The sequence below is a fragment of the Microtus ochrogaster genome, chromosome 2 (genome assembly GCF_000317375.1).
Source record: "Microtus ochrogaster isolate Prairie Vole_2 chromosome 2, MicOch1.0, whole genome shotgun sequence".
Taxonomy (NCBI): Eukaryota; Metazoa; Chordata; class Mammalia; order Rodentia; family Cricetidae; genus Microtus; species Microtus ochrogaster.
The window spans coordinates 44749453-44763322 of NC_022010.1; the positions used below are offsets into that span (position 1 = coordinate 44749453).

The 13870-nt window shown below is 49.4% G+C and overlaps 1 protein-coding gene across 1 annotated transcript in view; it reads right to left on the reverse strand.

The window, feature by feature from the left end:
- The window catches only part of Pdia5 (protein disulfide isomerase family A member 5), an 89707-nt gene that overhangs the window by 21178 nt on the left and 54659 nt on the right, over positions 1-13870 (reverse strand). The window contains exon 11 of the mRNA XM_005344890.2: positions 6856-6992. Coding sequence (XP_005344947.1) covers positions 6856-6992 — 137 coding nt within the window. The remainder of the gene's footprint in view (positions 1-6855; positions 6993-13870) is intronic.

Genomic DNA, 13870 nt, shown 5'->3' on the forward strand with positions numbered 1-13870 from the left:
AAGGCCCAGCTCCTGTGCCTTGCCTTCCGGGCGTCCCTGGCTATGTGAGCTGCAGGACAGTCAGGAGTGTCAGATGTGGGGAGCAGGGCTCTGGCCTGCTGCATTAGTGTCCGCACTGTAATTTGACAGTTAAGTTTTAAGGCCAAACTTCACTTCCTTGTCAGTTTTAAAAAAAAAAAAAATCGTGGGTGTAAGTGCGCTAGTTGCTGACTCTGTGATCCATGGAGTTCTGACGCAAACACCTCTATCCCAGTCTCCCCTGGTTCCCGGGGTGTTGGCCTCCTGTCACCCCACAGTCCTCAGATTCCTTTGGATTATAATGACCTCACCTCTACTGACAACTGTATTATAAACTAGCCACATGTTTTCCTGGATGCTGAAAGCAGAATTCTCTGGGAGGTCAAATTCATCTGCAAAACCCTCGGTAGCTCAGTTCAGAGGGCGTCCTACTAATGTGAGTAGAACAGCTGATGTTCAGTACCATCAAGGGTCAGAACTGACCTGCTGACCCCTTGGGAATGACTCACACCCTGATCTCCCCGTCTATTCATCACAGCCCTTCATCCCACATAGGTCTCCCTATCTTTTATGTTATTGTAAAATGCGGATAACAAGCTTTTAAAATTTTATTTGCAGGTTTCAATCCTGAGGAAATAATCTGACATGTGGATAAATATTTATGCATGGAAGCATTCTCGGCAGTGTGACTTATAATGGGAAATTCAGTAAACAACTCAAAGTCTCAACATTATGTCACTGGTTAAGCAATTTGCAGTTCCATTATATGATAAAACATCATGTAGCCACCAAAAGCAACACAAAGGTGTTTTTAGTAACATAAGAAAACATCAAGAAGACAATGTACAGGAAAACAATACATAGGTTTAAAAAAGTGGAGGTAAAGTCCTTTCACTAGGCCAAGAATAAAATAAAATAAGAAGTTTAGAAGAGAATGAAATGAAAAAAACAAACGTTACAAGAAAGATGAGACAGTGTTGCCACGTTCTGGGGTGGAGCTCCTAAGCAAAACACAAGCTGATGAAGGGAAAGGCTGGCTCACAGAATGGCTCAGTGCTGAGGTGCAGCTTCCGTGACTGCCTAGGTTAATTTCAATCCCGACTGCACCGGTTTGGTCGTATGACCTTGGGCAAGTTCGCTGGTCTGCAGGTGCCATCGTTGCTTTTTATAAAACTGGAATAATGACACAGGATTTGTGGTAAAGGTGAAACGAAGTAATTCGTGTCTAGAATTAATATATGACCGTAGCAATTACTCAGTAAAGACTACAGTGTGGCTACAAAAACAAAGCTTTGTACAAGGAGATGCACCCACAAAGTTAAAGCAAGCTACAGACTAAGAGAGAGCATCAGGGATATAGGCGGAGACACCTGGACAGCTAAAGACAATACCCATAATAACAGAGCTCTGGGTAAAAGGAAAATGACAGCCCAGGGAGAAGTGAGCAAAGAGTGTGGTCAGGTGGCTTTCGTGGATCAAGCTTGAAAGGCTGGAAAACTGGTGTGGCTCTTCAATGCCCTCCCCAAAAGCTCAAGTGTCCAGTAGGTGGTGGTGTTGGGAGGCGAAGACACTTCTGGAGGGAAGGAAGGTCACTGGAGGTCACTGTTCCCTTTAAGGGTACAGTCCCTTCCTTTCTCTGCCTTGGCCTTCTCCACCATGGGCACCCTGCCATGATGATCTGCTTTGGCAAAGGCCCAAAGGCGACAGGGCCAAGCGACTATGGAGCATCACCACTGAAACTGTGAGCCAAAAATAAGTCTCCCCTCATTTTCACCTGGCTTTTCTCGGGAATGTTTCCAGCGATGGAAAGCTGGCTAACAAGGCAGGTCACTGCCCCAAAGGATGTTTTGTTTCTTCAGTGTTAGGAAAGCTGCAGGCAAGGAAAAGCTGACAGTGTGTGTACGTATCTGTTACCTCTGCAGCAATGACCTCAATTTGTAACAGGAAACCACCTAAAGGACGGGAGATTTCTTTTGGGTCATGGTTTTCAAAAATTTTGGCCCACTGTGGCAGGGAAGGCGTGGCAGAGCTGCTTCACAGATGGCAGTGGGAACGTGGGAAGGAGGCCATTCATGTCATGATGGACCAGGAGGCCAGAATGAAGGACCTGATGTTAACTTTCAAAAGCTCACCCTCCGTGGCTTGTTTCTGCCTGCTACACCCCATCTTCCTAAACCTCCACAGCCTTCCCCAAATGGTCATTGGTTGGGGAATAAGCACTCGAAACGTGAGTTGTTTCAGGCTCAGTCCATGTCCTCGCTCCTTCCCTATTGCTGCGATAAAACACCGCGACCAAGGCAACTTACAGAAGGAAGGGTTTATGTGGGCTTGTGGTTCCAGACGGTCAGAGCCCTTCACCATCAAGGTGAGGAAGGGAGACAGCAGACAGGGCAGCTCACACAGCACAGAGCTCAGCTTTCAAACCACAAGCAGGAAACAGAGCAAACTGGGAATGGTGGCTTTTAAAACCTCAAAGTCCCACCTCCATGACAGACTTCCTCCAGGAAGGCCACACCTCCTAAACCTGCCAACTGGGGACCATGCCGACCACTTCTGGGCCCACAGAGGACATTTCTCATTCAAGCCACCACAAACCGTAACACCAAAGTTGCCATGGTGCTGACTCCGTCACACACAGAAAATTTCTGGGTGTTCCCTAGAGAAGTTTCAAAACAATGAGTCCATCCGCAGCATGCAACTTCGCTTTGGCAATTAATCCTAAATATTTAGACATGGGTCCCGATATATGTCTAGAAATGTTTCCTGTACTGTTGGAGTAGTGAAAAGCTGAGGACACATGTCTATCAGTAGGGGATTTGTTTAAAATTTATGGCATATCCAAATTATAACACACTACGCAGTGGTTAGATTTATATGTCAACACTTACATCTACATGAGAACATCAGATCCTACTGGTAAGTGAAAAAAGTCAAATCCTAGGAGATGGATAAAATGAAGAAGAATGTCCCTGCTCATACTAAAATAGGAGGAGGAGAAGAAATGGAGATGCTGGCTTTAGTAGTGTCCAACCCTGGGGTGGACAGTGTGCCCGGGAGAGGGGCTTCTGCTTGTTTATTCTGTATTCTTACGGAGCCTAGAACTACGGTCTCTCTCTTCCATGATGCAGCATTCACATCAAATTCCTCATGGAGGCCCAGGGAGGTCAGACACGAGACTTGGCCAACAGAGGAGCAGAGGCCATTCTAGGGCTGCAAAGCCAGGTTCTGCCACACAACACAACTGTGCGCACACAGCCTCTCTCAGCCCTTTGCTTACATTTGTGCTGTGCTCCCCAGGGGGCCCAGCCTACCTCCTGGAGAGCAGGACCCAGGGACAAGCCTGGCTGTAAACCAGGTGGACTGAGCTAGTCTACGCAGAGGGTCTCAATCGATCTGCCAATACTTCGCCACCCAGTGACTACCCAGGCATCAGCTGTACCAGAGTCTGGATGGCTTACCAGGAAGGAAAGCCATGGGCAAGCCGAGGCAAAAAGAAGGTGAAGAAGCTGGGGACCAACAGAGGTTTCAAGGTCAGCCTGGCTACAGAGGACTGAAAACAGACTGTGAGAGCCAAAGTTACATTTTAAGTTTTAGTTACTATGCCTTAGAGATCCATGAAACAAAAATGCCTCTGATCTGCGAGTCCCTTGCCCAAGGACAGAGAGTTCCTGGAATGTTGGCGACTATTGTTTGTCAGAGACAAGCCACAAGTTTTCATTCCCCCACACAAGTTTGTTTGACCCATCAGCACATGTGAGTGGGAGGCACACAGGCAGGAAATAGGTCCGGAGTGTACTTGTCCCTGACGGGGGCTGATGGGAAATGGAATGGGTTATGTAGGAATTATGCGTTTTCCTTCTTAAGCCCCGGCCACATGTGATGCTGAGCCATTTCCTAGGAACCTGAACAGATCCCATCCATCTGGCCAGTATTTAATTAAAGCTTGTTTCACATTTGGCTTTCAACTGGGGTAGTGGTCTTATTCTCAATTGGTGAGATTAACAATACAGTAAGCAGGGCTCACATGCTTCTCCCTCTGGAAGCCCAGGACCACGCTCATAGGTACCCTGAGGAAGCTACAGGCAACAAACATGTGAGGTTCCTCTGCAACCTACAGTTGCCAGGAGCTCCTGCCTGGGTAGGCACAGGTCAGGAGGAAGGGTGAACGCCTTCTCTCCTAGGCTGTTCAAAGGGAGACCAGGACAGGAACGATCACTGTCTTAGCACTCAGTGCATGGACAGAAAAGAACTCTGCAAAGAAAGCCAGGGGGTCTCACAGGACTCAGCTGGGATAAGCTGAACCTTCTTTCCCCAGCATTCCTATATTACTCATCTATAAAACTGCCAAAAGTCATTAAAACCAGGTTTGTTTATTTTTCTAGCTTAAGCCCCACTCCTTCGGTTTATTGGGCTGTTTGAAGCATCTTAGGAAGAAGTTGGCTCTTTCGGCTGGCGAACTTCTTTACTCGGTTATAAACCTTGCAACTCTGAAAGTCAGCCTTGATACTCATCACCCGTTTTTTAGTCGCTGATTACATCTAAGTATGCACTCTCCAGACAAGGCAGGCTGAGGATGCTTCCCCCAGGTGGCACCATCCTGTCCTGCTCTCCCTATCACAGGCAGAACAGCAATTCACCTGTTGACTGTCTCCCTATAAAGAAAGGCAAGCTCGCTCTCTGATCCAGCAACCCTGCCCAGGAACCAAGTGAAGCGCAATCTGTAGCAGAGTCATGCTTTGCTATGCCCACAACTTCCAACTTCCCTTTCCTTAATCTTTGCGGGGGTGGGGTCTGCTTCTCAGTCGCTCTCTACAGGGCCTGGGACTGACACCTGAAACAGTAGGACTTTTAGGAGTCACCCTCTCTTGCTCTTCAGGCCTCCAGCTTCCAGCTTTGAAGCACAAATCCAAGCTCCTAAGAGTGCTCCACGTGGACCCCACCTTGAGCTCTGGCTCCCCTTGACACCATGAGACTTCAGCCCTCCCCAGGCTGAAAGGCACAGTTCCTGGCAAGGAAAGGGACCACTGCCATCTATGGGGACGTTAGCGGGCAGTTCATCCAGAGGTAAACCTCATGCTGTTGCTTGCATCCCTCACTCTGCAGTGATAAACACATGTGCCGGCCCATAGACAGACAGACAGACAGACAGACAGACAGACAGACATAAGGAGAACATGCTGGGGCATCTTCCAGCATCTGCCAGTATTCGCCTCTACAGCTGGGATGGGGATGCAAGCAGGGCGACTTCAGCTCTGAATCCAACATAATAACTACCTGTAAGACTTGCTTCCATCCACAACTCTGAGACGGACTAGGAAAGTGTATTGTAGCTTGGAGGTGGGTGGGGGTGGGTATGGTGCTGCTTGCAGCCCAGGCAGTCGGTGTTTCTAAGGTCTCACTAACTTTGGGAGACCCATTAACTAAGGACATCCCCTGTCCACCCTGCGTGGAGAATACCACACCTCACAGGCCCTGTCATTAATCTTCTTTGCCTTGTTTTTGAGCTAAGTTCTCACTCTGTAGCCTAGGCTGGCCTCAAACTCAGTGGTTCTCCCACCCCCAGAGCTGGAATCACAGGTGTACCCATCTTGCTTTGTCCCTCTGACGCTGTCCTTAATCAGCAGGTCTTACTCCCAAGTCTAGAGAGTCTCTGGGGAAAAATGTTCCTGAACTCTTTGTTTTCTAGAACTAGAAACAAAACCACAGGAAATGCTTCTCCTCTGGATTCCCAAGAATTTAGCACTTTTAAGAAAAAAACAAAGTTAGGGAAATTCATAGTAGCAGCTCCCTAAGAGGGGTCAAGCTAGACCTTGCTCCCCCATGCCCCTCCCATTCCCATGCACTGGCCACCAGAGACAGAAAGTATCACAGTGAACAATCTGTGACAATCTTATCTGCAAGGCGGTGCTAATCACACCCACTCAGTGGCACTGCGGGTGAGATGGAAGACCCTTCTGAAGCCACTCTGTCAGCGTGAGAACCTTGTGCTGACAGGATTAATCAGCGGTGCATCCTCCTCCTCCTCTGGGAGTGTCTCTATGGCTCTCCATCCTCTCTCCCTCTCACACACACATTTATAAAGCACGGAATTCCTGCCATTTTCTTTCCTTCTCTGTAATTTTTCACTCTAATCACTGGGCCAAACTGGTGGCAGGAGGCTATGAGAAGAGAGGACCTCACAAACGCATAGTTTATCCCAGGCCGGGTAGCTCATCACCAACTGGGAGTGGCCAGCCCTTCCCAGCAGCCCCTGGCAGCTCCACACAGGGCTGCCATCTTTTGCTCTCACGGGACATTGCTCTCCCTTCAAGGACAGCCCTCTCCTCCTGAAGCCGCCTAATCAACCTTCTGTTCTCCACAGTACGAGAGGACACAGGCTCAGAAAGATGCTATCTGCCTTCCTGTCACTCCCCGTCACTCTTGAGAGCACCAGGGACTGTGATTCTCTGCAGTCATCTCGGGTTGAGATTGGATGCGGTGAAGTAGCAGGGTGGTACTCTAGCTGCTGGCCTCACTGCCTGCCCAGCTACCGAGCAGGGGCAGGCCCTCTCTCCACATGGTTCCCACCCTCAGTAAGGAGGAGCAGTACTGCCTTGCCAGAACCCAGTCTGACTCCTCAGCCCTTACTGGCTTGGAGGATGCTCAAGCCCGAGTTCTGCTGAGGAACACGTGCGGCCTGACCAGGACTTTTATGTAGTTTCCGATGGAGACACAAGGCAGGCGTGTGAGCTGAGGATCGGCACCATGCCAGTTCCCATTATGTCCCCATCCAAAGAGTCCCAAGGTGGTGTCCTACTCTGAGGAAGGGGGAGGTAGGGGCAGCGGAGTTCCACTCACATGGGGCGTGGAACATGACGAGGACAGAGGAGTGCTCCTTCACAAACTGGTCAAAGTCTTCATCGGTCAGGTGATAAACGGAGCCGCCCTCATCTGCCCAGGGAGTCTCGGGGACCTGGGGCTGTGGCGGCTGTGGACTGGAAGACCAAAAACAGGCAGAGCTCAGAGAAAGCCCTGGGGCCTGAACAGCCCGTGCAAAATCCAGCCCCCTGGACACAAAGCTCCCACACCAAGGCCTTTTATACACTGAAAACTGGACCTAAGGAAGAGTCCTGGACTGCAAGGGACTGCCCTGCCCATCTCCACCTGCCCCTCAAAGTAGCAGAGATACTTAGCTGACTCTAGTGAGTGCTACAACTTTCTAAGACAGCTCAGGAAATCTCACTTTTCCCAGCAACTGGAGGGCTTGTTAGCCTTTTCAAGGCTTGCAAACTTCCAGCAAGCTGGCGAGGACCAAGAGCAATGGTGCAGAGTGCCCGCTGGGGAAGCTGGATGTCTTGCTCTCTGCCACCCACTGGCAGGGCATAGGAGGAAGAAGGTGTGAGGCCAGAGGCTGAGCAGAAAGAAGCTGTGAAGGGGGCAGGGGTGACCACTGAGCCTGAGGAAAACCAGGTTGGTAGTATACGTCCTGCCAGAATCTTCGACACTTTACTAATCCTTCCAGAAGCTAAGAACAGACATGGCTGCCACCCAGAGCCCTCATCTACTCCATCACTCACCAGCTGCAAACCCCAGCGGCTGCCTCCTCCGTGGAGAAGCACAGGCTGGTGACTGTAGGCCCTGGAGCTATATGAAGAGAAGGTTCCCAGCTACCCACTTCCTGCCCAGGAGGAGATGCCTGGTGACATAAGATCCCTGCCGCTCTACTGCCGAGCACCTTTGCCAAAACACCTTAACTGCAGTTTTGAAAAAAACCCTTTCGTTGACAAATGTGAAAGGGGCAACCATTGTTCCCCACCAGTCGGTGCTTCCAGCAGGGACTGGGCTGTAGACAACCATTCTTCCCCTCCTGTAAGTGCCTACAGCACTTACAGTTTAGAGAGTTCAGGAAGTCGGGGCTGGAGAGGCACAAAGCGGCTCACACAGCAGGACTTGCCGTCTCCCAACCCCACAGAAGCAAAGCTGGGGCCAGAGCCTATGAGCCCATGTTGGCTTTGTGGACTGAGCTGCCCTGGCGGCCTCAGTCTCACTGGTCTGGTGTTGCATTGCAGGGACCACAACAGTCGGAGAAACAGAAAGTGGCAAAGCCTTTGGCCCCTGCTTACCAGTGTCAGGCTGTAACAGGCCTGACAGGATGGACAGTTTCTAAAGAAACCATATGAGTCTCTCAGTCTATCAGACTTGAACAATGCCCCAAAGAAACAAAAACTTCTCTGGAATCTCATGCTGGAAAGGAAAGGGTACCAGCTAGAGGGGGAACTGGTCTCCCCGAAAGAGATTTCACACAGTTCTACAACTGAAGCTCATAATGATGGGTCAAAAGTGGGCAGGACCACACCTTGACCAGAACAGCTCTCTACTCAAACATCCGGATATCTCACATCAAGACCTCAAAGATGGACTTGGGGATTGCTGGATCCCTTTGTCCATGTTCCCAATGGGATCCCATTGAAAACAAATACCTCTCTTTCCTGCTTTCCACTGATTTATTCATTTTCGTTTTCTTCAAGACAGGGTCTCACATAGGTAGATCTGGCTGTCCTGGAATTCACTATGTAGACCAGGCTGGCCTCAAACTCACAGAGCTCCACCTGCCTCTGCCTCCCAACTGCTGGGATTAAAGGCGTGTGCCACTATACCCAGTTGCTTTCCACTTTTGATAATGCCTCTTTAATTGGCTTATTGAGGATGGGAGGTTGACCTGACTGTGACACAGGATGTGACCCCTATATTCTATAACAAGATGGTTCTGGTGGCACATTCAAGCTTTGAGGAATCACCGGCCAGACACGAGTTCCATGAAATCTAGCTTCTTATATTTGGGCTCAAGCCACTAACCTTTCACACCATCAATCCCATTAGAGAATTCATCTTCACAGTATATGCCTGCTGCAGCTGGCTGTGGTAGCACACACCTTTAACCCCAGCAGAGGCAGGCAGATCATTATGAATTTGAGGCCAGCCTGGTCTACACAGCAAGTTCCCGGCCAGCCAAGTTTCCACAGTGAGATTCTATTTCAAAATAATAATGATGATAATGATGACGAGGCTAATTTTTAAAAGATATCTAGAGCAGGTGATTTGCCAGGCAGAGACCAGGGGTCAGTCAGCAGGCATCAGTAGGGACAGGCTGGGTACACCATGAACCATCTCTCTTAGTGGAGGGCTGAACACTGAAGAACAATGCGTACTCTTTGCCCAGCAGCATGGACAGACTTCTGGAGACGTACACAGCAATCTATAATTTACCAGCTCTTGTATAAGAAAGCAGACAAATGTTCTTGTTTGTGTCTGCTATGAAAAAGAGTTTGCAACCATACAAGAAATGAGTTGAAGCTGATACCTCTAGGATGTGGCAGGGAGAACAGGAAGGGAGAAAAAGCAGAAGTAAGGCTTTTCAATGCATATTAAAGTACCTTAAATCGTTAAAAAATTATATGAATGTAGTCTATTAAAAATCAAAGTAAGCTGGGCAGTGGTGGAACATGCCTTTAATCCCAGCACTGGGGGGAAAAGGGGGTGGCAGAGGCAGGTGAATCTCGAGTTCAAGGTCAGCCTGGTCTACCGAGTGAGTTCCAGGACAGCCAGAGATACACAGAGAAAGCCTGTCTTGAAAAACTAAACAACAAAAATCAAAGTAATTTTAAGAACTCAGCAAGAGCATCAACATAGATGCAAAAGCTAAGTCCTGGCAGAGTATTAAGAAGGAGCCCGAGAAGCTTCCAGTTTAGAGACTACCCTAAAACCACAATGAGTTTTAGGTCATTTCTTTTGAATGTACAATCCACCAAAATGAAAACAACCAGACAGACAAAGCGGGAGGAGAAGTCAGCACAATTTCAGGAGTAAGAAAAAAAATCACCACGGTTACAGGAGCCACACCCTTGAAGCGGGTCGGTGTTACTGCAAGCCCATGCCACAGACAACTGGGGGATTACCTTCTAGAGAGCGCTGCAGGAGGGACACAGCTATAGGAGCATGGGCTGAAAGGGAGCAAGCAGAAGGCTGTGCACAGAGCCCTGGACAGTGCTTTTCACTGTCTGCCACCCATGCAGCTAGCGCTCTGCAGACTGGGGCTCCCTCTTGCCCTCCTATCTCTTGCACCCAACACACTCCAGGCAACTAATGCAAGCTCACTGAGAAATGAGTGAAGAAATCTGGCTTAAGGACACAGAGGCGAGCAGATGTCTGTAGGTTCCAGGCCAGCTTGGTCGATTACACAGTGAGACCCTGTCTCCAAAACTCAGAATAAACAAGTGAAAATTTAAAATGGTATTTCAGACTGCTTGGAAAAGAGAACCCATACTTTACTTTCTGTATCTCTGAGGAGATCTAATGCCAGCCAGTAGAGGCTCCAGAGAAGAAGCGAGCACTGCTAAAGTCTACACTCAGCGGACAACAGAACCAGGGCATAAAGGCACCTAGACCTTTGACCTTTGCCTTTGACAGCAGGAGCCCAGGTAAGCAACTTCAACTTAAAATATCTGCTGGACAACTTATGGGAGCAGATGCAGAGACCCACAGCCAAACATTAGGTCAAGGACACCATGAGAAAACCCACAGAATAACTAACCTAGGCTCATAGGGAGCACAGAGACTGAACCAACCATCAGGGAGCCTGCATGGAGCTGGGCCCTCTGCACATATGGTTGGGTGGCCTGGTGTTCTAGAGGGGCTCCTAAGAGTGGGAGTGGGGATGTCTCTGACTCTTTTGCCTGCTTTTGGGACCTTTTCCCTCCTACTGGGTTGCCCCGTCCAGCCCTAATACAAGGGGAGGTGCCTAGTCTTATTGCAACCTGACATGCCATGTTTAGTTGATATCCCTGGGAGACCTGTCCTTTTCTGAAGGAAAACCGAGGAAGAAGTGAATCTCGGGGAGAGGGAATTGGGAGGGGGGACTGGGAGGAGAGGAGGATGGGAAACTGTGGTCGGGATGTAATGTGAGAGAAGAATTTAAAAATTAGACAATGGACCACTCGCTGGCCTTTTATGGCTACTTCTCAGGTTCTCACTGACAGGCACAATGGGCAGGGGCTGCTCTGTAAATGTACAAGGATTAACCAGACATTCCTAGATAATCAGCCTAACTTGAACTCAAAAAGAAGCAAAGGGCTGGGGCGATAGTTCAGCGGATAAAAGTCCTTACCACGCAAGTATGAAGACCTGGGTCCAAATCCCCAGAGCCCATATAAAAAGTCAGGCGTGGTCTCCTGTATCTAACCCCAGTACTGTGGAAGGCGGACACAGGAAGATCACCCGGGCTTGCTAGCTGCCAGCCTAGCTCTAGATGCAAGGGAATAAAGCAGAGAGTGATAGAGCAAGACACTCAACATCTCCTCTGGCCTCTGCATGGGTGCATGTCCACGTGAACCTGCACAGTCTAACACGTACAGACAGACAGCACACATACACCACACTCTTACAAATAACATGGTTAAAAAAAAAATCGAGGTAAAGGAAGCTGTGGGTAATTGCTAGGGTGTGCTTACTGACTCTTCAGCACCCTTCCATGTGCTCTGCAGGCTAGATGGAGTATCTGTCCTGGGCTCCAGGACTGGAAAGGTGGGAGATGTGTGAGCCACAGACAGAGAAAAGCAACCGGAGCAGCAGGGGGCAGGAACAGTGGGCATCTGTTAAGTCAGTTTACCTCTGGTTCAGAGAGACAGGCAGAAGCGGGCAGTGAGGCCAAAACGGACTGCTGTTTACTTACCCCTCTACTTGTCTGTCACCCCAGCTCCTCAGAGGTGACTAGGCCCTTAGAATCACGAGGGGGTACAGCTACTATAATGTTTGTCTATTCCAGAGCCTGTGTGCGCTGAGACACCAGGACTGGGTTCTAGGAAGGGCAGGTTTTCTCGGGGGCTTTATACATCACTGGGAGAAACAGCCAGGATGGGAGCACCCCAGTCTTCACACTTGGCTTACAGAGACCCCAAAGAACAGCTCAGGGCCTGGGCAGTGGTAAGGCGAGGTCCTGTACTGCCCACTAAGATTGGAAAAAATGGTAAAGACTTAAAATGCATGACACATGGAGAAACCACACACAGAGATGGGTGTGCGCGGAGGAAAATCTGGAAGGAAATTCACACAACTGTCTCTGGGTAAAAGGGTACAGAAGTGTTTTCCCTCATACTTTAAAAGGTTTTCCATGAGAAAACATCTTTCTTGAAAACCCATAAACTCAAAATTTAAGGTAGCTGACAACACAGTGATGTGGCTAACTCTTGCTGGGGCGTGAGGTCAGGCAGCTCACTGTCAGCCTGGAAGAGGTGAGACTTATCTAGTCCTACTTTGATGGGGGGAGCACAGCAATGTGCCCCAACCCTGAGTGCTCGCATCTGCCTAGAGTGTGGCTGCAGGGAGCCCAAGTTTTCCTCCTCAGAGGTTCCCAGCTCCTCTCTCATCTTCGAGACTACAGATGTACTAGGCTGACAGCAGGGGCTCCTTCTGACTCAGAGGAGATGAAGAAAGAGGTGGAAAGACCTGGCATGCATGGCCAGGATAGTGTTCCTTAGCAGGCAGCCCTGGGCTTCAGCAGATCAGGTCGGCAGGGGAGAGGCAGGCTCCAGTGGAGACAGCCACCCGGCACAAATCTCCACCAAGCAAACCCCATCCCCATCCCCCGCCCCAGACAAAACCCTATCCTTCTAGAAAGAGATGAGGGTGTTCTGAAATGAGAAAGGGTTGGAGAAGGGGGAGGGACGCAGGCAGATTTTATGCTCTGGTGACAAACGAGATTGCTGTTTGCTGAAACCTTTTCCCAAAGCGGACCGAGATATGTCAGACTGGAGGAGAGTACACGCTTATTATCAAATGAAAAAGGGAAACAGGGGAGTGAAGGCCCGGGTTAAGACAGTGAACACATGGTAATAGGGAACAGCCTTCCCAGGCAGGGCCTGACAATGAGGTAGCCGATGGGGACAGAGATGTGGGAATGCTTCCAAAAAAATACATGTCTTTGTGCAAACACAGGTGGACTGGTTTTTCATCTCCTGGGCCCCCGGGAGTTAGGGAGACAGGGCTTCAACATTCAGAAATCCATCAGTGTGTTCCTTAGAGTTTTGTTTTTTTAATACAAAATCCATTCTTACCACAATTTCTGAAAAGTCACATCCTGAACCTCTATATCTTTGGATAACTAATTCTTTAACCCTAGGGTTTGCACTTGGGGTCCCTAAAGTAAAGATGCCAATATATATTAATGAGCTGGCGAAGGGGGGGGGAGGTGAAGCTGAGGGCCTATGCTGAGCTCTGAGTGGGACTCCAGGGGGCCTCCTGGGGAATGGGGTCAGTGGTCTCACTACCTATCATCAGTTCTATAGTCTTGGGCAAGTTACTTTGTCCCTCGGCCTATGTTAACATTAACTCGACCATGAAGCAAGCATAAAAACACCTTCCCGCCAGTGCTACTGTGAGTACTGGACGAGAAACTCTATCAGGTGCTTACAACGGTGTTAGCCACAAAGCAGAAGGCCCCATCGGTAGCTCCTATTCCTCGATGTATGCACAAATGACCACACGTGAGAGTGGGGTGGGCACTGGGGAAGGGGTGGCCTGGGGGCTCCAGGAGAGAACACTGAGCTCTGTGAGGGCCCTGGCAAGGCTTAGGAAGAGTAGAATGTTCAGTGGGATGATGGATAAGACACAGCGGTTGGCCTGGTTCGTGCTGGCTAAGATGAGGAATGGGGCCAGCAGAACTGTGGAATCTGATGTCCAGAGATCTTATCATATTATAAAGCAGGGATTGAAGGTTGCCATGGAGCAGGGTTGGGAGTGGAGTGTGTGTGTGTGTGTGTGTGTGTGTGTGTGTGTGTGTGTGTGTGAGAGAGAGAGAGAGAGAGAGAGAGAGAGAGAG